The 27,834-nt window shown below is 37.4% G+C and overlaps 1 protein-coding gene across 26 annotated transcripts in view; it reads right to left on the reverse strand.

Annotated features, from left to right (window-relative positions):
• Esrrg (estrogen related receptor gamma) overlaps positions 1-27,834 on the reverse strand; it is a 601,476-nt gene that overhangs the window by 178,787 nt on the left and 394,855 nt on the right. For all 26 annotated transcript variants that reach the window (XM_046438414.2, XM_046438420.2, XM_046438413.2 and 23 more), the window contains one exon: positions 1,908-2,323. In XM_046438414.2, the coding sequence (XP_046294370.1) occupies positions 1,908-2,323 (416 nt within the window). The remainder of the gene's footprint in view (positions 1-1,907; positions 2,324-27,834) is intronic.

The following is a 27,834-nucleotide window of genomic DNA, read 5'->3' on the forward strand; positions in this document are numbered from 1 at the left end:
TGGTCTCTCCAATTTGACCAGATTGACCTCGAACTTTCAATTCTACCTCAGTCTCCCCAGTAGCTGAGATTACAGGCATGCACCACTATGCCCACTAGTCTAATAGCTCTTTGGCTTTACATTATTATACATTATTATTATCATTTGTGTGTGGTGTGTGTGTGTTTAAGGGGACTGAACATGGGAATTCACACATGCTAGGCAAGTGATCTACCACTGGGCTATATCCCAGCCCAAACTTGACTTTACATTAAGTATCACCTAGGAAGCTTTTAAAAATCCCTCCTTTTTCTTGGCCACATTTAAGATCAATTCATTCAGAATGTGGAAGCACAAGCCCTGGTATCAGTATTTAAAATAAAAAAATTGAAGTAATGGGCTGACAAGCTTGAGAATACTGATATCAGTGAAGATTGTCTTTATGTCCACAACTGGTTGTATTTAAAAAAAAATAGATGTAGATGGACACAAAACCTTTATTTATTTATGTATTATATATTTATTTATTTATTTTTGAGTGTGTGGTGCTGAGGATCGAACCCAGTGCCCCACATGTTAGGCAGAGCTCTACCATTGAGCTACAACCACAGCGCCCCCTCCCCTGCCCGCCCCAACTGGTTGTTAAGAAGATATATTTTGGAGGCCAGGGTGTAGCTCAGTGGTAAAGTATGGGTTTAAATCCCAGCATCAATTTTTTTTTTTAAAAAAGATTGTGTTCTGTAAACCACTGAGCAGAATCTCTGGGTGCTGTGGATCTCAATAAATGATTTTATTTTCCTTTTCCCATTTTCTTCAAAAGTGTATCACAAGAGATTGAAAAAGTAAAATCTAATTTTGTGTCAGTATGTATCTGTAGATCTGAAAGTGAGCTGAGTTCTATATTTGTGGATTACTGGTTTAAAAGGAGTACATATAAACTAGTTATATTTTTCCATATTTTCTGTGAGAAATAACATTATTTATAAACCTGGTGATTTATAAAGGTTTGGATATGCATCACTTATATGTGTTGGAGGTATATTTTATAATTCAATGAAATTTCATTGGTTTAATTTAGGAGTCTCTTATGCAAATCTAGCTATGGGGAAAGGAAGAAAATGAGTAGGTGATTAAATATGTCTAAAACAGTGGTTCTCAATGTGTGGTCCCTGGCTGGAACAGCATCATCTGGAAATTTATTGGAAATGTAAAAATTCTAAGGCCCCCAACCCAGATCTAATGAATCAAGAACCTCTGGGGAGAGGGACCAGTAATCTGCATTTTAACCAGATTGCCAGATGATTTTGATGTATATTCAAGTTTGAGAAACACTAAAGTATTCATTACTTCAATGTATGTATAAGACTCAAAGGGATAAAAAGCCTTATTAATCTAATGTGCATTTGCTCAGTAGTTACACAGATCCATGTTACTCTAATCTTAGCTACACTCTTTTAAACTCCACCCAGTTCTCATTATCTTTGCATCGTGTGAGTATAATAGTGAAAGCAGAATTAATGGGCAGGAACATATCTGGGGAGAGTTTATTCTATAAATCCTCTACAATCAATTTTAATCTATTTCTGTTTTCTACTCAAGATAGAAATAATGCCATGCAAGTTGACTTGCAAAAATAACTAGGGCCAGGTGTGGTGGTGCATGCCCAGTGATTCAGAAGGCTGAGGCAGGAGGGTCACAAGTTTGAGGCCAGCCTCAGCAACTTAGTGAGGCCCTCCGCAATTTAGCAAGACCCTGTCTCCAAAGAAAAATTTAAAAACTCCCAGAGATTTAGCTCAGTGGTAAAATGTCCCTGCGTTCAAATCCTAGTACAAAAAAAAAAAAAATGAAGAAAAAGAAGAAGAACAAGGGGGAAAAAAATATCACACGAAGTTGGAAAGAGGCATAGTATTAGCAGCTCCAAAACTAACCTTGAATTGTCCTCTTGAAGAATGCCTTGCAGGCTTCACAGGACGCTACCCCGTAGTGGTACCCAGAAGCGATGTCACCACACACTAAACACAGTCTCTTGGGCATCGAGTTGAGCATGTATTCGCACTTGGTCTGGGGGTCTTCAACAATGGTGCTGGAGCAGTCATCATACAGTTTCCTGACAGGCCCGCTACCTCCCAGGATAGGAGCGGAAGGGTAGAGAGGTGGCGAGTCCAGTCCGTTCTGATGGCCATTCATGGTGGAACTGTAGCTCCCACTGGCGTCTGAAGAGCCACCAGGACTGTGGTGGTTGACGCTGTCCGTCAGGGAGGCTGGGCTGGAGGGTTCCGTCTTGATGAAGGACGAACAGCTGGAATCAATGTGTCGATCTTTGTTTGACATTCTGCAGAGAAGCCTGAGATGGAGGGAGAGAGAAAGAGGGAGAGAGAGAGAGAGTCAGACATGGAGGCCAACTGAGGTACAAATAAGGAGAGGATGAAAAGGTAAGGGAAAGTTTAGAGGATTAAAAAAAAAAAAAAACCACAGGAAGAATTTGCATGTTAAAGACATTGTTCTTTGAGAGTGCTTCCTGAGGGCTGGGAGATGCACATCATTCATTCTCTAGTCAATATCTCTTGTTCTACAAGAAGGTAATCAGTGTAAGGGCCTGACAGGGCTACATCACAGAGCACAGACAGGCCATAAACAAAGGCTCGAAAGGGTCCAATTGCTTTTATTTTACCTTTCTCTTGGAGAACCACTGTCAATATATAAATCAGCCCTCGAGATCCTAAATTTATCAGTAGAAGAGGCAGGGATTTGCAAAGTCTAAATCATTTCTAAAACTGTATTTATCCTCACCCAGTCTTTCCTTCCACCTTCTGGTACATTCCGCATCCATTTTATTATGAGCAGAATCAAACTTCTATCTTTCAAGACTGAACAGATGATCCTTAGCTCTGTAATTACTGTTTGTCAGCACGCTTCCATAAGCATAACTGTGTCTTTTATTGATCTGACTAAAACACATAAGGAATATATCCTCAATTGCTTTGCTTCTTTATTTAAATTGCTCTATCTCCTAGCCATTTCACAACATATAAAGATATCAAGTACGAAATTCTATCCAATATTTAAGGATTATTTCCTAAATGCACAAAACTTGGGAGCACTGATTAATAAGTATGTGCATGTATTTGTGTCTTTTGTGTGTGGTTTGCCCTTATTGTAACAGATGAATTAGTAAGTCATTTGTACCTTCAGTACACCTGTGAGTCCAACAAATCTAATACGTCACATTCAGAAGTGTAGAACTGTATCAATTTTTGTCCTGAAAAAATGAGATTTGAAATGGTCCCTCTACTCCGCCCTGTACTTTTTTCCCCATTAACATCATATCTTCTGAAAGAAATGTGATGAAGCATCTAATCTGACAAACTACTTTTCTTATCTAGAAGAAACATATCACTCATCTTTTGTGGAACCCATAAGTGATTGGATTTCTGAAAAGGTAATTAAATGCAAAGATATGGTTGGTCTTATTGTCTTTCCGCTTAGCCATAGGGTAAAACCCCTTTTAGCAAGGCCCTCTGAGAACCTTCTGAGAGACCACCATAGAAAGAAGAGGTGACAGTTGAGAAAGGACTTAGATAATTGCTTCCCTGTGTAAAGCTGATTTATGGGAATCCCACTGTGTAATGGTCATTCACTAGAATTTGGGGGAGTAGTCACAGTATAACCAAAGGGATGCAATTATCTCTTTCACTATAAATCTAATGATATTTTATCTTTGTACAAATTTCATGCTATCCGCCAGGTCTCCCTTCTCCCATTGTTCTGCTTCTTTCAAATGAAGGGCAAGATGGAATTCTCTATCAGGAATGTTCACCTAACTGTTCCACGCAGGCTGTCTCAAGAGCAAAGCATTGAAGACAGGATTGCTTCCACCCAAATACATTTTAGCTGGGAAACTGTGCTCTGCTCACTCCAGTCAAGCAATATGGGGATGTGCAGAATGCAAACAGGAAGAAGAAAGCCACCAAAATATCTCCATGTTTTCACCCACCCACTTGGGCTGTCCTTCCCTCCCCAGAGCTAGCAGAAGAAAAAAATATCCCCCTCGCCAACCCCAACAACAGAGTCCTCTCCTTTCTGCATCTGCTGCCTTGTAGCCGTCACTGTTAATGAGTGTTGTAATTAATAGTTCGCTCTCCTTGTCTCCCTGCTTGCACTCTGGGCTGAGCACTTTCCTCAAGTCAACGTTTGAAAGAAAGCAGGTCGGCACTGACTTACAGCAGGCCTGTGAATTCCTTTTAATTTAGAGCTCTTATACCACCACTTCACTTATTACCTTATAATTACCAGACTGCGCGCACATACATTATGATCTTAGACTAGAGTTAGAAGTTATTAGGCTACTAAACCATGGTTGCTCCCCTTTCCTCTCTCTGGCACTGAATTTCTCACAGCTATGACAATTAACTCTTTCACCATCTGCCTGAAAGTCACTGTTGGAAAAAAAAAAAAAAATTTCTCCCCAAAGAGGAGTTGCTTTGAATTGTTTGAGAACAAGACGTACTCCAGGGTCCCCTGCCCCCTGTTCTTTTTCCCTTTTTTGCATCTTCTATGATCATTTTTTATCCCAGGTTTTTCCCCCTTGGGCTTTTTCTCATGGATTTCTAAAATCTGCAGAACTCTCAATTTAAGGAACAAGGTCAGAAATTACCTCTTTGTTTATGGAAGAGTTATTTGCTAAGTCACCCAAAGTGTGTGTGTCAAATGCATGCTGTTTATGTCTCAGAAAAATGGGGTTTCTCCAGCCAGCTGTCTCATCCCCAAATCTCAGTCCATACTTTACAACATCCTGGATGCACGCAGGCAATTTGGGAGGAGTCACTGCCAGGGAAGTCCTAGGAATCCTGGAAATATCTTCTAAATGAGGTCTGGCCATTTTGGCTATAAATGAATGTGAACAAACTAGATTTGTGCTCTAAATTGTTCATGGTTCTTTTCCAACATGAACTGCTTCCTTAATTAATACCTTTGCCCAGTGGAAATACTAATAGGGTTAACACTATTCGAATGCTTTTTATATGCCAGGCATTGAGCCTCAGATGTTCAGAAATTTCCTAAATGTCATGCAGCTAGGAAGTAGTAGAGGTAGATTTGAACATGTGTCTGACTCCAAAGTCCAGAGCAGAAATGCCTTAATGTCAACTAAGTTTTTAACAGAAGTATCATTAAAAAAAAAAATAGTGGTACAGGCAAGGGTAGAGGTGATACACACAGAAATCTACTGCTTTTATTTCTCAGCAATTTCAACTACCACTCACCCATGAGTGGAGAGGGGCCCAAGGGGAGACCACAGGGGCTGCAGGTCTGCCTTATTGAGTCACACTCCCATGGCTTGGAGTGACACCTCAACAGAATCCCTGAAAGAACACAGTTGTCTCCTAATTACTACTTAGCTTATTACACTGAACACTTCCTAGACACCATTGCATTATAACCTAAAACTACAGCGAGTCTTAATTCTCTCGCTCTCTGTCTCTGAAATTCTACAGCTCTATTATTCAAGCCTGAAATATTCACAACTATCTATAAATTCAATTGTCAGCTGGTGGGTTTTATTCTAGACTTCACTTCAATCTAAAATTAGAGGCACTAAAATTCACATTAACTCTAAGAGGAATGTAGTGAATAAGACTTTATTTCAAAAGAACACCTTTTTGTCAGAAAGAGCCATTTTCAAGATGATGGCTTTATCTGTAGCCAAAGAGAATAAGCCCAATTCCACATTGTGCTGTTAATGCAGAAATTTTAGGTCACATTGGATTAATAAAAATCTAAATTTAGTTAAGAATTATGAATAGAAATAACACGTGTTGAAATATGTGGGAAATATTTATTTTAAAGCCTTGGTATAGGTTATTTTATTTTATTATCTTAAGAGAAATGATGAAAAGGACAAAGTAATAACTGCTTTCCAAAAGCTTATGAATTAACACCCCAAGATAAACAGGACAGGGAAGCTACTATGTCAAGAATAGCATTAGGGGAATGGGGATGTAGCTCCATGATAGAGCACTGACCTAGCTTGCAGAAGACCTGGGTTCGATTCCCAGGACCACAAAACAAAAACAAATACAAGAACAAAACAAAACAAGCTTAACGTTTGGTTTCTATGTAACAAACTAAATTTAAAGAATTTAATAGCTCCTGAAATTTCAGTGTTGTAAACAGCATTTCAATACAGTTAATGACAGGGTCTCAAACAATTCAGATCATGTCCCCCCCACCCAATAGAGGAACCCATTTCCTTACCTTGCTTAAGGGTAAGCAAAGATAACATTTATCTTTGATGTTAGATACAACAGATAAGGCAAATCAAGATTCTCAGTGGCCAGGCTATTTATAAATATAATTCTTGAGTGTTAGTTAACTGTGTATGCATGTGCATAGAGGGAGAAAGTGAGAGAAATAATAAGAATTAATTTAAGTTGCTGCAAAAAAAATAAAATCTGTAAGCTAATATTCAAATTATATTATAAGTATTAGATTGTTTTCAGTGATTCCTCCTAGATTCAGGTAAATGTATGAGCTTGAATTAATGACTACGAATTTGAATTTTCATACACATGTGTAGATGTCCAGGGTTGTTGATATTTCAATGAAAGTACTTAAGCTTTTTATTTGTTTATACTAATATGACAACATTTCATAACATCATATTTTTAACACTTTCTTCAAAATGTTTTTAAACAACTCTATTTCATCCACTGAATTTCACACAAAACTTTTAGTTTCCCCACTAACAGTGCATGAAATTCTCTTTAGAAGTCTCATTTGACACCTGTGGCAGGTCATCTTAGACCTTCATGATTATTACCCTAAGGCAAAATCTTCTGTAATATTTATTAGACCTATTCCAATGACAGACACGTTCATAGCTAAATAGGTGTCAACCAAAACAGTCACCATTTTGGCTTCTTTGTCATCCTGGAGGTCCTGAGAAGATCTCATCATTATTACAAATTCCAAATTCTTTAAAAATGTTTTTCCAACACATTTGTACATGGACACGGAAGCCAGCAAAGCTGTCCATTTACAAAATACAGCACCTCTCACTGAATCATAGAATTTTAGGGCTGGAAAGGAAGGTTATTGAGTCTGGCCTCTAATGACTACCTGTTCAACACAGGAATGAATCTAAGGGTTCCTGAATCTAAGGGGATTGGTTGGTTTTCTACCTCCTGAAATCACCAAATTTAATATTTAAGTATTTTTGTTTAAGAAATATATATAAAATCAGGAGTATCCTAGAGGGTTTTTGTTGTTGTTTTGTTTTGGTTTTTAATGCTTTTAGGAAAAAAAAAAAACCTTCAGAACACACCACAGCTCCCTGAAGTACAGGCTTCAGAGCCTATGACCCCAGCAGCTCCCATGGCAGCCTGAGTTACAACTTCAAGCATGCTACTTTACAATGAGCTCCCCCCCCCACCCCCTGCTTCAACTAATTGCACTCTCGTAAAGTGGCAAAATGTGAATCACTTAGTAACAAAATGGGCACCAGCTGCTATTGTCAGAGAATGGCGATGCTGAAGAAAGGGAAGGCAACCGAATGAAGTGTCATGTCAGAAATCAACCGTGCAACGTGTGATTTGAGAAAACATGACTACTTTACAGAGACAGGGTGTCATTATGGCATCACAGTAATACGATGCTTTGACAACTGCTGGGTCTAACATATCATCATTGCATTAAGGTACACTGGCTTAGATGGGGAAGGAAGAGAAAGGATTTTTTCTTTTAATAAGAAATATCTTAAGGTCTGCCTGGTTAACCTAATGGAAGGAGATCATTAATTGTAAAAGAAGAATTGTTAATCCTGACCCATGCACTCAGGAAGATAAAAACACATGGGCACACACATACTTATGTATAATTTGAAGGTCTTCTTTAACAAACACTGAGGCCCATCTACTAGAACAGATTTCTGCATAAGGATCTACGACCACGCAGTAAATGCTGCTTCTTGGTATTTTGAACAAATAACTTGTGCATTTTAGTCCAAAAGACTCTTTCCAGTTCACTCCATCAAGAGCAGGAGAAAGAAAACAGCTGCTTCCCAAGATGGTGCTTAGCAGCTAACAAGAGAGGTGGCTACACAGTGTGAAGACAAGGGGCCGGCCCCTGAAAAAAACGATTTGGAGCTTCCATCTAAGATGAAAGCACTCCCAACTCTGTGAAGGCCTGTCTACTACACCAGAAAAGGAAACTAAGAACAAAGAAGGGACATTAAATTCACGTCTGGGCAGTCATTGAAAGGAAACTGTCCATGAATTAGAACTTTACACCTAATGACTAAACACTTATTTAAAAAGACCAACAGAAACCTTATCTGCTTTTAGGGTCCTGGAATTCAACAAACGGTTTTTCTTACTCAATTTTGTTCTGACATAAGGTTCATCAGGTATCCTGGTCTAAGCACTGAAAGCCCCTTTATCCCAGGTTTTCCAGGATGACTGACCTCCTAATCAGACATGGAGAGATACTAGAGACACCTATGTAAAATGATTTTTACTCTTATACCTAAAGCAAAGGAAGTTTGGAGATTATTTTCATAAAAGAAGACCCAGAGAGATGTCAAGAGAAATGCACTAATGAGAGTACAAAGCTAACAAGGACTGGGATGTTGTGATGTACTCAATGCTAGAAGTGCCACAGAAACACTGACATCCATTTTCTCTAAGCCTTAGGGGCCAGAAGCCACTGCTGATTGCCTTGTTAAGTTACCCAGACTATTTTAGATGTAGAAAACTGTGGTTGCTTCAATTTGTATGGCCAGGTGATTTCTTATGCTTCCTGGTTGATAAACTTTATTAATGGGAAAAGAAATGGTCCTGTGATATCACAATGTGTTGCACATTATGATTGTTGACAGTTTCTGTATTTAAGGATTCGATCTGATGCAGAGGCGCTTAGCAGTGTAATTTATCCTTAGCTGGTTTTCTTGGACCTATTTCAATCTGGGGGTGAGCATCTCTTGTTTATAGCTCTAAATACAGTAAGTGAGCTACTGGCAAATCAATAAAATTGTTAAATGCATAATAATGCTAGGTAATTGCATACATGATGTTTTGCATAATTAACTGTCTGAGCTTTTCTTTAATATAATGGGCACTCATGTAATATAGAGTAGCTGCAAGTCTATAAAACATACACAGTTTATATGAACATGATTCTGCTTAAAACTCTGGCTAATCATCGACATCGGCTTTGAAGGGAGCACTCTCCTCCACCGCCAAGTCCAAATCAATTCTTATGACATTACTTTATAACTAACATGATATTTAACTGATGATGGCTATTAGCTATTATACAGATTGCATTCAAGCGCTGTAACAGTAGGGGGGAAATACCATTTAGTTTAAACAAACTTCTGCCATGTAATCAATACTATTGAGGCAAATTAAGTGTTTAACAAGTGTGTACATTTGCCCTAATGCAGCTTAATTAACTATGTCCTCACAACTGCCCAACTATACAACACCTACGGATCTTAAAAGAAAATCTTAAGAAATGCCGAGTCTGAAGCTCAGATGCACAACAGATGGGAAAACAAGCATTTTATCTCTGATCCTTAGGAATATTTCTTACTCTACACAAGTTACTCTCCTGGGAACCAAAAGCCTAAGAAGCCAGAAGGGCTTCAGAATAGCGTGCCCTGCAGTCAACTTACTTGGGTAGTAAATGTCCTAGGGATGACTGGGTCACCATCCCCAGGGTGGACTGAAACAGTGCTGGGCAGCGGGTGGGGACATCGCTAAAAAAAAAAAAAGGTTCTTGGAGGGTAAAAAACTGCATAAGATAAATCATCAAAATGAAGCTTACGATATATGCTGAATGTAACATTTATTCGGTCTTAGAGATTTACTATGCCATGAGCAGACCTCCTCTGCAGTAAGCTTTCCAGAGGAAAGAAATAGTCTCCTACTTCTACAAATCTCTGGTCTTTCAAACAGAAATATGGATCAATAAAGTGAGCTTGTGTTCAGACAATTCCGGCTTCAAGCAGTCAAGGGGTATACTGAAGGGAAGTCAACACAACAGGGGACTGACAGCTAAATGAAGACCTTCTCACGGCATCTCACTGGAGAAGAAATAAACAGACATTCAACTCATAGAAAGTCTATGCACTGATCTTTACAAATTACAATCGAATATAGATGCTTTACACACATACTCCAGTGATGGAGTTCACAAATCAAATCCAGGTCAATGAAAGTCTTGGCTGCCTGAATTTCCCTTTCCTATTCTGTTTGCTACACTGAAACAGGAAATAAGAATGCTATCAGGAGTTGATGTAAGGATATTGAGATCACCATATCGATGTCACCCTTTACTCATTAAGAAAATGTTTTGCAAAAGCAATTACAATTACCCATAAACCAGCTGCCTCCGCTGAGCTAAGCCAGTTCACTTGGAGTAGGATGCTAAGACCTACTCTGAAACTGGGTGAATTACAGTGGTGAGAAAAATCTAACTGTTAAGAAGGAATCATTGTTGGGAAGGGGGAAAAAGAAAAGGGATGCTTTAAGCACATATGAAAATTTCCATATTTGAGGGAGATTTGCAGTACAACTGGAGATCTCAAACCACATTTGTCCAACAGCAGTTAGACTATATTTATACTTTTAACTTAATAGCTTAGTCTGCAACAGTTAACATCTGGATGCAAATGCTGCTAGTCTTGGTGATCTATGACAGCAGGGGTTATGATTATATTCTGTTGGTATCAGGTGTTGTCCAGCTGAAGTAGGAGAGTGGAGGGGGGGCAGGGTGCAGCAGCTGATTATTAATTCTAAGAATCCTTCTCCTGTTCTCTCTTTTTAAACATTTCAGTGAGCTAGCAGCTTGCAGAGAAGGTGAAACTAAAACACACAAGCCACTATTTGCAGGCAAGGAAAAGTTATGTATATCTACCCACATATTCAGTTCAAGCCATGGAAATGACTAAGGATCTGTTCTGTGCTAAGAAGGGCTTTGTAAATAGGGATTATTGGGCAGTGAGACAGCATCCAGAGAAGCCAAGAGAAGCCTTCAAAGAGCCAGGAGTTCAGATGAGAAGAACTTGCTTGCTGTTTTTTTACATTTGAAAGCTCCCAATATAAATATGCAGAGGAAATTTTCTAAATCTTATTTACCATTCTAAAACACTGATTTAAAAAAAAAAATCAAACAAACAAACAAAAACCAGTAAAGCAGAGGAAGGGGACCAGTGGGAGGGATAAGGGGAGGAAAAGGAGAGGTACTGGGGAACAAAAGTGATGGAATTATATTCTATTGTGCACATATACAAATATGTAACAACGAATCTCACTATTACAGTATAATTATAACATGCAATAATTTTTTTTTTTTTTTTAAGGCATCAACAGACTTCTCTCCCTTGCACCTGTCTTCTCCATTTCCAGGAGACCTGCCTTCTCACAGCACTGAACAGACCTGGGCCCTTGTCTCTGGATCTGGCACTATGTAACAAGTCACCACACTGCCCTAATCTTGTGTTTTTGCACTTCTCACATGATAGGATTTGGCTACATGCTTCCCTTCAGTACTTCTGCCATTTGTTACAAGTATATATTTTACTCAAATAAAAACTACACTGGTGCAGAGTGCAGGGATGAATGTCTATAATCCCAGGGACTCCGGAGGCTGAGGTAGGATTGCAAGTTTGAGGCCAACTTAGAAAAACCCGGTCTCAAAATTAAAAAAAAAAAAAAAAAAAAAAAAAAGGGGAAAGAAAGAAAGAAGATCTGGGGGATGTAGCTCAGTGGTAGAGCATCCCTGGGTTCAATCCCTGGTATCTCAAAAAAAAACAAACAATAACAAAACACTGGCCTATGGCTCAGTTTGGACCTTTGGAACAATGACACTAAGGCACAACCAATTCATAGAAAGTCGTGCACTGATCTTTACAAATTGCAATCAAATTTGTAAACAGCTATGGAAGGGTGTGTGGGTTGCCGGAGAAGAAATAAACAACTCATCACAGTAAAACTGCTGCCGCCACACTTAGGAATCATTCCCAGTGGGCTGCGAAAGGACAAATAGAGCAGCCATCATTCTGGGGAGCTAGGGAGCAAGACTCCTGGCTTTTTCCTAGAAATGGTTCTCTTTTTGCTCATTACGTTTTTGGTGGGAGGTGCTGGCGGAAAGGGCAATTCCCTGCAATCAGTGTTTAAGTGAATGTTTGTCCCAGTGTGTGACACCATGCTGTCAGCAAGCGGCAGGGAGCCGTTGAGTTGTTACTACATTTGATTTGACTGCCAGTAGGAAGCTTCATTTCTACCAACTGTTAGTTGCTCGCTCAAAGAATCTTCTCTTCATTTTTGGAGTGATTTTTCCCTCTTTTCTATTTCCTTTTCCTGGACACGTTGGGAGCCCAAATGCCACGTGGGTTTGTATGAGGCAACCTTAGTTCGTAGTGCTTGTTTCCTGAGCTTGCCAGACCTCAGGACCTGGATATAAGGGGTCTGCACAATTTGTTCAATATTTCCAGCCTCTCTATGAGAGGTCCTAAGACTGAAGATGGCATTTTAATTCCAATGTCCAAGATTATCACAAGGTCAAACAGGGCAGCAAACTGGCTCTGGCACACTGTGGTCACAACTTTTACTTGGTGGATTTGTTTTAGCTGATGGAATAGGTATTCCTGTAACCCTTTCCATTTTGTTGAAATTAACTGCTATTTTTGGTGATTGTATCGGATACCTTGAAAAAAAAATTTTTTTTTCTAATTTGGTAACTTTATTACACCAAATTTTTTTCCTCCTTAAAATAATGATATTGGTCATTAGGATATTCAAACAGTGAGCTCAAATAGGACCTCTGACAATAGCTTCTGGCAACTCAAACAGCATTTGGGGAAAAAATAAAAACATATGCATGAGCAATAAGAAAGGGGAAAAAAAATCCCTGAGCGATATCACGAAAATTCAGGCTGAATGGAAAAGTAATTAACACTAAAGAGCTAAAACTGTAATTAAGAAAAATTTCATTAAGGGGAGGCAGGTGAGTGTGTTTTTCTAAATATGACAAGGTGCTGTGTAAAAATAAAATAGAAGCAGGTTTCGGTGAGTGACGCAGGAAAGCCATGTCTTTAACCAGATCAAATTCTCGAAATTGGCTGTCAAGACAGGATTGTTGTGATTTATACCCGTCTATCAAGTGCAGGAACGGAGAGACAGAGAGAACAGAGGCAAGCTGCTGTCGCTGCCATTCGCAAAGAGCCTTTAATTTCCACAGCACCATCTGTTACCAAATCTAATTCACATTCCCCCTTAATCTGGTTTAGTTCCATAATACTAATTCTTCCCCAATCTTTATGAACACAAACCATCAAAAAAAAAAAAAGAAAAAAAGAAAAAGAAAAGAAAGAAAGAAAGAAAAGAAAAAGGTGAGAAATTGAATATTACAGAGTTAAGGTGTTAGGGCTTTGGTGACTTTAGTGAAGCATGCTTTCTTCTATTAAAATGTATCCCTGGTAAAGGGATTTGTTTTCAGCCAATGCAGAGATATGGAATTGTTCATATTTGGGGTTAAAAAAAATGATGATATAAAAGTAGGCCGGCGACATGAAAGCAGAGGTTGTCATAAAATACAATTGTTGTCAAGTTTAGTCACTTTCAGAACTGGCTCTAAAATCACTTTGTCATGGTTTTCACATAGAGAAAGCCTGAAATTATATTTTTGTTAAGAAAATACAAGAGGGTGATGTGTATATTCAGAAAGAGGAGAGAAAGGTAGGGGGAAGTCAGGATAAATGAAAGTGGAAAAAAGAAAAAAAATATATTTTAAAATAAAGAGATGTATATGGGTAAATACACATTAACCTCTCTCCAGCTAAGATTCTATTAGCACATACTTCTGATTCACCATCGTATCCACTCTTAGCCAATATAATAACTGGCATTCATAATAATGAGTCTGCAGAGCTATAAAATTATAAAGTGCTTTCTGCATCAGAGAAAGATTAAACTATGCTCAGTAAAGATTTAGTGTTAAATGTATTTTATTGCTTTCTGAGTCTGTGAAAATTTGTTATCTCTAAAGGCAATAGTACATAAAGATCTACAAGCATATATTACAAAATGAGAAAAAGGTATGGTTTGAACACTGGCGTGAGTTTTGATTACACTTTTAGTCAACTGGCTGTCTACCTAATTCTTTTATGAACATTAGAAGAATTTTCCATTGTTCTGCAGAACACTAGCAGGATTACATGGTGTCATTCCCTTAGTTTCAGTAAATACTTAGAAAGACTATGATAAAAATATTTATATTTATCATGGGTGTGATTATTATCCATAAATATATTCATTACAGAAGACTTTAAATAAAGTCCATCATTATTCTGATAAGTATCTTAACATACTTTTTTTTTTTTAAGTTTCAAATCTGTTACATGAAGATGTATATTTTTAGCAAGAAATTTTTCATTTTACTGAAAGTTATAGAGATATTGTCTCTATAAGCTATAGATTAGCTATAGGGATATTGCCAACTATTAGAAACAATAATGTCTTCATTTTTAAGAAATACAAGAGACATGTAAGACAATAACCAGTGTTATAAGATTGCTAAAACCAAAAAACTAGAGACCAGAGAAAATGCTTACACACAAAAACACATACATACTACATATATATCACTATGAATATATCAATGTATATCATAAACAAATATAAGGTTTATAGAAGTGATAAAATAAATATGACAATACTGTTAAAATTTTCAGTATTCCTTGAAGAATGTGCTGATTCTCATATCTCTAAGATATATTACATAGTTTTTAGAGTTTCTATTACAGTGGTACATGAAAGAAAAGTTTTAATTTCTTCACACACATAAAAGTGGCTAAAATTCTCAGAACTGATAACTCTAAGTGCTGATGAGGATGCAGAATAGCCGGAACTCACACACGTTGCTGGTACACTATAAACCAGCAGGACCTCTTTGGAAAAAAAAGTTTGAAGTGTCTTATGAAGTGAAACAGACACTTACCAAATCACAACGATCCCACTTCTAGATCGTCACTGGAAGTGAAAACATGTTCCTTAAAGAAAGAACTGTATACAAATATGTGCCATAGCTTTATTCATAAGAGTTATGAGCTGAGAACAAATCAAAACGTCCATCACTGACAAAAGGATAAATACCCTGTTCATGGATAGGCAGAACTAACATCATCAAAATGGCGATATTACCAAAAGTTCTCTATAGGTTTAATGCAATCCCAATCAAAATCCCAACGGCATTTCTTGTAGAAATAGAGAAAGCAATCATGAAATTCACATGGAAAAATAAAAGACCCAGAATAGCAAAAACAATGCTAAACAGGAAGTGTGAATCAGGCGGTATAGCGATACCAGACTTCAAACTATACTACAGAGCAATAGTAACAAAAACAGCGTGGTACTGGTACCAAAACAGGCGGGTGGACCAATGGTACAGAATAGAGGACACAGAAACCAATCCACAAAACTACAACTATCTTATATTTGACAAAGGGGCTAAAAGCATGCAATGGAGGAAGGATAGCATCTTCAACAAATGGTGCTGGGAAAACTGGAAATCCATATGAAACAAAATGAAACTGAATCCCTTTCTCTCACCATGCACAAAAGTTAATTCAAAATGGATCAAGGAGCTTGATATCAAATCAGAGACACGCCGTCTGATAGAAGAAAAAGTTGGCTACGATCTACATACTGTGGGGTCGGGCTCCTAATTCCTCAATAGGACACCCATAGCACAAAAGTTAATAACTAGAATCAACAAATGGGACTTACTCAAACTAAAAAGTTTTTTCTCAGCAAAAGAAACAATAAGAGAGGTAAATAGGGAGCCTACATCCTGGGAACAAATCTTTACCCCTCACACTTCAGATAGAGCCCTAATATCTAGAGTATACAAAGAACTCAAAAAATTAGACAATAGGATAACAAATAACCCAATCAACAAATGGGCCAAGGACCTGAACAGACACTTCTCAGAGGAGGACATACAATCAATCAACAAGTACATGAAAAAATGCTCACCATCTCTAGCAGTCAGAGAAATGCAAATCAAAACCACCCTAAGATACCATCTCACTCCAGTAAGATTGGCAGCCATTATGAAGTCAAACAACAACAAGTGCTGGCGAGGATGTGGGGAAAAGGGTACACTTGTACATTGCTGGTGGGACTGCAAATTGGTGCAGCCAATTTGGAAAGCAGTATGGAGATTTCTTGGAAAGCTGGGAATGGAACCACCATTTGACCCAGCTATTCCCCTTCTCGGTCTATTCCCTAAAGACCTAAAAAGAGCATGCTACAGGGACACTGCTACATCGATGTTCATAGCAGCACAATTCACAATAGCAAGACTGTGGAACCAACCTAGATGCCCTTCAATAGACGAATGGATAAAAAAAAAGTGGCATTTATACACAATGGAGTATTACTCTGCATTAAAAAATGACAAAATCATAGAATTTGCAGGGAAATGGATGGCATTAGAGCAGATTATGCTAAGTGAAGCTAGCCAACCCTAAAAAACAAATGCCAAATGTCTTCTTTGATATAAGGAGAGTAACTAAGAACAGAGTAGGGACAAAGAGCATGAGAAGAAGATTAACATTAAACTGGGAGGAGAGGTGGGAGGGAAAGGGAGAGAGAAGGGAAATTGCATGGAAATGGAAGGAGACCCTCAGGGTTATACAAAATTTCATACAAGAGGAAGTGAGGGGAAAGGGGAAAATAATACAAGGGGGAGAAATGAATGACAGTAGAGAGGGTAGAGAGAGAAGAGGGGAGGGGAGGGGAGGGGAGGGGGGATAGTAGAGGATAGGAAAGGCAGCAGAATACAACAGACACTAGTATGGCAATATGTAAATCAATGGATGTGTAACTGATGTGATTCTGCAATTTGTATACGGGGTAAAAATGGGAGTTCATAACCCACTTGAATCAAAGTGTGAAATATGATATATCAAGAACTATGTAATGTTTTGAACAACCAACAATAAAAAAATTTAAAAAAAACAAAAGGATAAATAAATTGTGATAGGTACATACACATATACGTGCACTCAGCAAACACACTCACATACACACAAATATATATATATATATGTATATATATATATTTATATACATATATATATATATATATATATATATATATATATATACAGACACACACACACACACATACATACACAGACCCACACATACATAAATACACAGAGGATGCTAGTCAATAAAGAAGAAATGAACTGTGATAAATACAACATGGCTGGATCTTAAAGACACTCCGTCAACCAAAAGACACTAGATACCCAAAAAAGGGGTACACTGTAAAATCCTGTGTCTGTTCTAGAATGAGCAGAAATAATCTATCATGATCAAACTCACCAATGGTTGCCTAGAGCAGAAAATGGGAATGGCCTAGAAAGGGACATAAGGAAAATGGTGTTTATCTACAACAGTTGTCACATCTTATGTAATTGTACAGTGAAAATATCTTAATAATTTTTGTATGTAATATCTAAATGTTTTAGTATGTATATTTTATCTCCATAAAGTTGATCTAAACAAAATTTGGAAAAAAGGCTAAACATAATGACTTTTTATTACTAGAAGTTTCCATTAATTCCTATGTGCTTTACCAGATCTTAAATAACCAGATCTAGAGTCTTCTTCATCAGCATCTGGTTCTACTTCTCATTCACATACAAGAACATGGGGATTGAGATGACTTATTCAAAGATTCCCAGAACTAGAGGCAGAATTCACTCCAAATTCCATTTCTCTCTCTCTCTTCTTCTTCTTCTTCTTCTTCTTTTTTTTTTTTTTGTACCAGAAATTGAACCCAGGGGTGCTTAACAACTGAGCTACATGCCCAGGCCTTTTGATTTTTTATTTTGAGACAGGGTCTCACTAAGTTGCTTAGGACCTCACTAGGTTCCTGAGCCTGGCTTTGAGTTGTGATCCTCCTCTGTCAGCTTCCTTTGCCGCTGGGATTACAGGTATCTGCCACCACATCCAGCCCAGGTTTTTCTTAGACCATATCGTTTTCTAACTTGGACTCACAGTGAAGAATAGTCTATTGACTTAAAGGATAAAGATATTTTTCTATCTTAAAAAAAAAAAAAAAAAAAAAAAAAAAAACTTTTAAAATACTGTGACCATACACGAAATAATTCCAAACATCTGTGTGCACATTTTGGAAACAGAGAAAGCTTATCTGCCTTCATTTCTCATTTCTTCCCCCTAAAACATGATAAAACAGCTTTAGCAAATATGCAACATACAGGTGGACCTAATATGTCAATATGAATTACTCAGGGTGGGCTTTAAAAAGTTGGTTGGATTGGTTTTTGAAATAAGGAAGTAGATATTATAGGAGGTAAAATAAAGAAAAGATTAAGATTTAGAAGTGGAAATAAGAGTCTCATTTGATTTTTTGAAAATATGGCTCAGTTATAAGCATGGATTCACAAAGTAAAAAGTGTTAGAGGAAAAATGACAATATATAAAACCTGAGTAGGTAAAATGATATCTCTGAAAAAAAAAAAGTATAATTTCTAAGTTGTTACCTGGAGAGAATTTGCTTGGGAACTTACACAAATTTAAAACTGATCTCACCAACAATTTTCCAGATGCTTCTCAAGTAGAAATATCTAGCAAGTAAGGGACTAAATCATAGAGTACATCTCTCCTGTCTTCAACTTTCACGCAAATGAAGGTACTAGCTAAGGAGAAATAATTACACATATAATTCATGTTTTCCTGAAAAGAGGCTTTCACAGAATAATAAAATCATGTTTATTCCCAAAGACAAATCTGGCCAAGTTTGCCATCTTTCTCTTCAAATGACTCCACACACCCTCTTGATGACAACTAAGCCATTATACCAAGGAAGCTAGACCTGGCCTGTCTCTGAAACCCAAATCTTACTTCTCCCACACTTTATATATATATAATTATATACATTATAATTATATTAAATAATTATGCAATATATATTCTATATTTATATATACTTTATGTATAAATATATTCTATATGTGTGTATATGGATATTCACACTTATGTATACATATATGTACACACACACATATATATATACATATACATATATATATATATATATTTTTTTTAATGGTTTATAATTCCCCATGCCAAAATGCTTTTCAAATTGTTTTTCCTTCTCTCTGAAATCCCCCTTGCCCTGGGTCCTATCATCTAACCAGTTTCTACTCATCAGTAAAAGCCCAGTCTAGTACCACTTCTCCAGCAAGCCATTCCTGACACTCCTTAAAGTTCTCACAGCACTATGGACCAACTTCTACACTCACATTTTAAAATGTGGTTTTTAATAGATACAGTTATGTTTCCATCTCTCCATTGGAGGAGAAAGATTATCCATTAGACACTTTCTATTCCTAAAATTTACCCCAGTGCCTGGGTGGCTGAATAAGTAAATCAACCATGGATTCACACACACAAAGCTGTGGACTCTAAACGTTGGAGGACACTATCCTCAAGGGTTGTTCACACAACCTATGAGATAAAACAAGAATCTCAAGAATTCTGAGATAAAACATTAAGCACAGAAAAAGCTATTTTTACATCTTTTAGGTCACAATAAACCTGCCAAGAGATTTGATTTGAAACAAAACAAGACAGGTCTGTGAGGTGGAGTGGCAAAATAAATCTAAGATGTTTGAATTAGAAGATCTAGTTCTGAGTTTACCAACACTGTCATTTATTTAAGGTGAGCTCAGATATGTTATCTACAAGCCTATTCTGTTAAATGGAAAGTACATCTTATTGTGAATTGTTTGAGGATTACAGAAGAGTCATTTGCAGACAGAGAACTGACTTTAGAAGGACATCAGTGAGCAAGAAGAAGAAAGAAAAGAAAAAAAGAAAAGACAGTCTCAGTTGAGGAGGATCCCAGAATTGGGAGAGTGCAGGACAAGCTGAGAGAATGAACGAGGAGGTGGTGCCATAGAATACTGGAGGGGACTCAAATCAGCAAAGACTTCAGAAAATAAATTGGGAACAGACTGTGGAATGTCTAAGTACCATACTACATGGATTAGACATCACATTGCACCAAAGGGAAGCTACTGAAGTAACTAAGGAGAAAAGAGACATGACCATATGCATGTTTTCATTAAACACAATTCTGGCTCCAGCAGTGTTCATTCAGAGACTCCTATTACGTATTAGGCCTACGATTTGATAAACAAAATAGGTCAGTTCTTCAAACTCACAGTGTTTAAAGCCCAACCATGATGATATTCTATCCAGATAAACCATGAAGAAAATCTGAACTATAATGGTGGCAAAGAAAATGTAAAGAAAAAAGACAGGGACTGAATGGAGTATAGCTCAATGGCAAATCAGCTACCTAGCAGGCCTGAAGACTTGCATTCCATTCCCAATGTCATAAAGAGAGAAAAGAGAAAGAAATATTTAGGCATCATCAGAAGAGGTTTTGTACCACTAGTGATCCGCAAGTAATATATAATCATCAGTTAAGCCAAAATTTCTTTCACAAAGTATAATATTTGAATAAAATTTAAAACAAATTAAGGCTTTGCAATAGAACTATTCTTTTTCTTGACTCTGTTCATGATCACAGGAATCTCACATCTGATAAAATTGCATAGAACTAAATATGCCCCCAAATGGATGTATGTAAAAACTGTTGAGATATGAAAGTTCTATGGATTGTGTCCATGGAAATTACCTGGTGGTAATATGATATTATGATTATAAAAGGTGTTTCCATTGAAGGAAACTGGGTATACACAGGATTTCTCTATACATGCAAATGCATGTGAGTGTATAATTATCTCAAAATAAAAATTATTTTAAAAAGTAGCATTTTCCTTGAAAGCACAAGCTATATCATATTTGATTTGTATTCCAGTAATTTGTACTCTGCTGAACTTGTGCTAACTACTTCATAAATTTGTCACTTAATAGGTGTGTTACATAAATGAATAAATGACAAGGTATCACATCAATTGACGACATCACTGTTTTCCACTAATGTTGTTCTAAACTGATCACGTACAATTCTATGTCTGATGATACATAACACATTACTTTAAATATCTGATTCTGGATACCAGAAAGCCAAGGTAATGAAGATGTTGGCAGGGAGAGACAGATAAAGCTCTCCTCTGCCACTTCTGAGAGAATGGTGAACTGTCGAGCCAAAGTTCTCAAAAAATACTGACATAATTTCTTATATCCCAAGAAGATATCTGCAAAGTATTTTGTTGTTGTTTTTCCTCAGTATGATGAGGAAAGAAATAACAGTCCTGCTCTGGTTTTTTAAGACAAACCCTGTGTGCTAAGTTTTATTTCCATTTGACAGATGAGGAAGCAGAACTATGGTAGATATAGAATTGGAACCTGAGGTGTTTTTTTTTTTTTTTTTAATGTTTGAATCCTCTAAACTACCAAAGGCTGCACCACAAAACATAACAACAATGTTTTATAAAATCTAATTATATGTCAGTTATGGTCACATGTACAACCACTAATACTTGCATCTTCTAAAAGATCTTACTTTTCAATGGTTTAGCTTTCTTAGACAACTGTATATTCACTAAGTACTACTATGTTCTTGTCATGACTATTTAAACCCAAGGTAACAAAATGCAACCAAAATAATACAAAAACAAAACTTAGTTTTTCCTAAATGCTGAAGAATAATAGTGTTAAAAAGTTAAAATTATTGAGCAACGTTAAAAATATTGCGATTATTTATATGTGGTGCTGAGGACTGAAGCCAGTGCCTCACACATCCAAGACAAGTGCTTTACCACTGAGCCACAATCTCAGCCCAGGATTATTTATACAATGGAAAGGAGAAGGCAGAAGCATGATTATTATTTATTTGATTAGAGTCTTCTAATAAGGAGAAAGAGACATTTCACAGCATAGAAAACTGGAGCTAGATATTAGGTAGAAGTTCCTAGCCAGTTAGGTACTGTCATTAATTAGCTGTATTGATATATATAATTAATACACATTAACTTACTGGGACATAGGTATTTGATAATTAAAATTTGGTACTAATGCCTATCCTATCTAATGCACAGGAAATTTTAGACTCAAAAGAAAAAATAGATATAAAAATTTTTTGGAAAAGCTTAAAGCATTATGCAAAGCAGAATGATTACTCTCAATGTGAAGGACAACATTATTTTTAATCTTTGGGATAATCAAATCTTAACGTAAATCTACATCTAATTTTGAAATATAAATCCATACTTACCCAGGATACTCGCAAAAAAGATACTTAACATTGGAGATTTGTTGTGATTTGTGTTTGTTAAAACTCTTTGGAGTCTGAGCTTTACTGTCTTTTCACATTAGTTCACAATATTCTACACGATGATCTCCTTAACTTCCCAGTACCTGAGATTAAGATGTGATGGTAACTGTTAAAGCACAGCTTTAACTTGGTCAATTTGCACATCTCTTGCATCTTCTATGTGCATTGCCTGGTGTTGGCTGTGAAGAGTAATGAGGTCTTTGTCCAAAGGGAAATGTGGTGAGTTTCAGTCAAAAGATCCACTGTAAGAAGTAAGGGTGTATGGAAGATGTGCAAGAAATTAATGAGGTTGGAACCCCCCATCAAAGTCCATGTGGGTAACAATTGTGATCTCAGTAAAAAAAAATTTAAAATGTAGTTCAAGCCAACTTCAAAAACCACTTACTACATTCAAACATGACAGCCATGGACCACAAGGAAAACAGGACAGTATATGAAACCATGTGTCACCAGTTCCAGGAAAAAAAAGTGATTCCTATGAATGTATGCAGAGTCTTCATGCAAAAGCCATAAAAACCTTCTCTCTGGCCAGGTGCGGTAGCCCACACCTTTAATCCTAGTGGCTTTGGAGGCTAAGGCAGGAGGATCATGCATTCAAAGTCATCCTCAGCAAAAGGGAGGTGCTAAGCAACTCAGTGAGACCCTAGGGCTGGGAATGTAGCTCAGTGGTTGAGTACCTGAGTTCAATCCCCAGTACTCAAAACAAAACGAACCTTCTTTCTGAACCCACTTCACAAGAACATTTCTTAGCCTCAGCAGCTGTGGGGACACCCTCCAAAGCTCAAGACCCTTTGACCCTAAAGTGATGCTCTTCCATGACAGTGATCTGTCCATTTTTCAGAAGGAAAACTAGGCAGGGATAGTTCATTCTCTTATTCAAACCTAAGGAAGGGTTATTGAGGGGAAATTAGAACCATCCATCTCATGAATCACTGACACTGTTACACAGAGCCTAACCAGTGAGACAGCTCAGATTTCAAGTCTCCTCCTGGAGCACACAGGTCCCCATGCAGACTCCATACTAATAACTGAGCCTGTTAATGGGAAAACAAGAAAAAAAATAGTAAATGATGGTCAGCATATGGGTGTGAACTTTACACATAAGAAAGCATAGAGTGACAGTGAGAAACAAACTTGGGGTGTGGGGGGAGGAGTCAGAGAAAGAAATGGAAAATAGAGTTAGAAGTCTGCTTCATCACTTTTAAGCCTCACTATGAGATGCAGTAATGCCTCTCTCCCATGCCTAGAGAATCAAAGGTTCTGGGACTTAGGGAACTAAGGCTTAGGGGGAAAAAAAATCAAACCCTTGAGAAATGGTCACTCCTGCCCTAGCCTTATCCCACATGTACATATATTTCTCCCCACTCTCCAAAATTCAGCTGACAGATTAGCGGGCTCAGATAATAATGGTGATCAATGTTGGGAACTTTATTCATTCATCCATCTTTCTATCCATGCAACCTCATAAAGATGAGGGCTGTGTGCTGAGGTCATAGCCAGCACATAAATAAGGTCACCTGCTTATTTACCTGCATTTCTGTATCAAATATGCTGTCAAATTTAAACCAGGCAACCTACTAAAATATCTGTCGCAAGAAAACAAATAATGATAGTCAAATGATGGTGTGTGATTGGCTGACTATACTGAGTACAGGGGGTTGTTACCCTAGTAGTTTTATTAAATGTGAAAGCAAAAGATTTATGTTATGGGTGATAAGGGCAAGAATGCTGTAAAAGTGAGAAAATATGGCAACAGTATGCTGTACATCACCAATGGGATAATTATTTATCTAAAAAGTTGGCATTCCTAGACTTCCAACATGCAGTGTATGAAATTCATATATTCAAAGGAGACATCATAATAACCTGCCGGCTGGTGGTGATGGATATGTTTTTAATCCAAATGACCACAATCTTCAGTCTGCCTGTCATGGAGGGCCAGGGAAAAATGGAATTTTCCTTTCATAACTCTTGATGTTGAAAGAGGAAAAACCTGGAAGAATGATAAGTGGCTCATTCCAATGGACAAATGGACATGGAGCTGAGAGAATGAGTGTGAATAAAAGTCATTGTTCCTTAACTAATGCCATTTTCACTTGTTACACTGGAAAAAAAAAATGGAGGTGGGGATGACTTCTACCCACCACCCCTCGCCCTTCGTGTCTAGAAAGCACAAGTTCAAACTGCAACCAAAGCTGGAAAATCTTCAATGCCACATGCGTTAATTTACAAATTGCCTTTTGCGGAAAAAGTCAAAGAAAGACTGGCATAATATCTGTCTCTAATAACTATATATTGTATAGATATGGCAAAAAAAAGGGACACTGTACTGCTTTATTGACTAGGAAACCCTGCCTCAAGATTTCCTCCTCTGAGGTTTAAAGGTATTCCTATTTCTCATTTACAGTCTAGCAGCAAAGGTATATGACCTGTATTTTTTAATTTATATAAATCCACTCAGTCAATCAGCCTGGACTGAAAAGTAATGAATGTATCAGTCATCATTGGTCCAGAAGTACAGGACAAGGCAGCAACATCTCCTGTCCCATCTGCTGCTCCTATTATGCTCCCTCTAGGTTTTCATGTGACTTTCTACACCCGCCCCCCCTCCCTTACTAGCTCAGCTGCCTGACTTCACTACTATGTTGGGAATCTTGTGATGTTGTTATTTTAAAGGGAGAACAGTGAGTGAAAATAAACTGAAAGGGAGACTCTGGCTACTTCAGCTTTTTTTTGAAATCTTCATTTTCCCATCTGTGTTATGGCAATTTTATTACAGATTCAGCAAATTTACAGTAACAAGATGTTCCCCTGACAAATTAATCACTTTCCAAGCATTTTATCAGTTTAAAATGATACATAAAGTATCAACATAGCAGAATAAAATCAACCCAAATGGTTGATGTAAACCTTCCTGCAGGTAACTCACCTGAAATTGAGGACCACCTCCCAGTTACACACACACACACACACACACACATACACACACACACTCATTGGCCCACACTCTTGAAAATGTGAGCTGGCAATGTGGTTTGTGAGGGACTCCTAGTACCAAATCCAGATGCTATTGTTTATGGGATTAGCATAAAAGAAGACTAATTCCTGTGCTTTTCAAAAGAATGGAGAAACTACAGAGAGGAGAACCTTTTCAAATCTCTAACTTCAAGGCTATCTGCTGGAATCTAGAATTTCTCCTTCTGTACACTTAGTAGACAACTCTGACTTTTATTTCTACATTACCTTTAATGACAATAATTATTACGTTTGAATAGCCCTACTCTTTTGCTAACATTCTAGGCAGGGAAGAAACTAGCAAGGGGCTGGGTTTCTGTCTTTACTTTGCTTTTCCCCTTTGCTAATTTCAGAAAGTGAATCCAGCAATTATAAGTAGTAGGAGACTGATAAGAAGTCACACATGCAAGAGAAATAGGTTCAATTCAAGCTTCCCTGACTAATCCTTATTATGACTCATTTCGACTTCAGAATTTGTCGGTTGAGGTAAGAAGCTAATTTGGTTTTGAGAAGTGAAATCTCAGTTTTGTACTTTCCCTCTAGTGCTACTAACAACCCCATTATTAAGAGCAAAGTGAGGGGGAGAAATATTTATTGAGAGCCCGCTCTCACCAAGCACCTTTTGCTTAACATACTTTAAGCAGCAGAATAAATTTCTCTGGCTTTTCAAACCCACAGACTGTACCATACTATCTTGCTTCCCCAAATAAAGTGCATTATTTTAAAAATCTGCACCCAAAATGACACTCAGTGCCTAGGACCCTGAGATGAACTGTCCAAAAGTCCATGAAATCTTTTGTAGGAAATGGTTGCAGAAAGGCTCTGGCAGATTTCTCTTAATTGCCTCATATCTATGTGCATAGATGCTGCTCCTCCTGTTTGCACCCATAAGCAGACCTGTCTCCCCTCTTGCCTTGGATTCTCTCTCACCAAATACAACCACAGGTTTTATCTCTATGTTTTAAGAAGATAAAGGAATCTGGCATCATGCCTGGACCAGACGTGACATCCTCACACGAATGATGACCAGGCCACACTGTCTGTCTTCAGTGCTTAAGTAAATATCATTCTATTTATTAGCCTTGCTTTGGGGAAACCCCAAATGGTCACCTTACCTCCCCACTTACGCAGCCATAAAAATACTAGTGATTTATTATTATATTCCTCTTCTTCCCTATGAATGGGGTAATGAAGTTCTTTATGGGAGGCTATTAAGAAGCAACATGGATGCTACTCTTTGCTACTTATCCCATATAATTAATAACACCATAACTGCTATTAGAGAGCAGTATTTAAAGCAGCTAGCCTACCATAAATATAGCTGATTTGACTAAACTGTCAATGGCAAATTTCAATAAGAACCACTAAAAGGAGATTGACTTTTGAAACGTATAATGTATTACACAAAGGCTTTTATTAACATTTTTTATTTATTTTTTAGTTTTAATGAAATCATTAGAGTCACCGATTTGCTATATAATTATAAAGTCAGCACTCTTAAAAGCAAGTAGTAACATTAATTAATTTCCTTCTGGGTATCTCTTTGGCCGGTGATAAAATTTCTTTTTTAAAATTCCTAATAAATATTTGGGCACATAAGTTCCTTTAAGAGATGATGTTTGTGTCATTGAATAACATCTTCAAAGCATATGCTGAGCAAATATAACTACAATTAATATCCAGATTATGGATTCTCTAGTCTTATGACACTAGAAGGGAGAAATCCATAAATGCTAAAAAGAGGTGGTCACTATAAGTATAATGTGCTGATATATGTTCATTTACTAGGCTTCTGTTGTCCTTTTATGGAAATAAACACACTAAACTCCCCCGTTGAAACAAATCACAATCTTATGATAACGTAAATAATTACATATTCCAAGCAAGGTTGCCATAAGCACATTATATGATGAAATCACGCATGTGTGCGTTACCCTGGTCCTATCCACATTAGATCAGAGAACTCCTAATGTCCTAACAGCAGAACAGAAAAGGAGATAGGACAATGCTCAGGAGGCTTCTTCCCTATAAATCGTAAATCAAAAACATAATTTTAAAAACTAGGGCTGAGGTTGTAGATCAGTGGTAGAGTGCTTATGTAGCATGTATGAGTCACTGGGTTTGATCCTCAGCACCACATATAAATAAATAAAATAAAGGTACTGTGTCCATCTACAACCTAAAAACATTAAAAAAAAAAAAACTAGCAGAGCAAGACATGGTAAATACAAAGCAGTAAGTAAGAAGTATTCTGATAAAGTTTTTAGTTGTTTTAAACATTTAATTAAGCCCAGCAAACACCTATAAACTCAGAGGCTGGGGAGGCTGAGGCAGGAGGATCAAGAGTTCAAAGCCAACCCCAGTAAAAGTGAGGTGCTAAGCAATTCAGTAAGACCCTGTCTCTAAATAAAATACCAAATAGTACTGAAAATGTGGCTCAGTGGTTGAGTGCCCTTGAGTTCAATCCCCAGTACCCACACCCTGCAACAATAAAAT

This window comes from Marmota monax, unplaced genomic scaffold (genome assembly GCF_021218885.2).
Source record: "Marmota monax isolate L192 unplaced genomic scaffold, Marmota_monax_Labrador192_F-V1.1 WCK01_AAM20220418_F8-fsc00118, whole genome shotgun sequence".
Lineage (NCBI taxonomy): Eukaryota > Metazoa > Chordata > Mammalia > Rodentia > Sciuridae > Marmota > Marmota monax.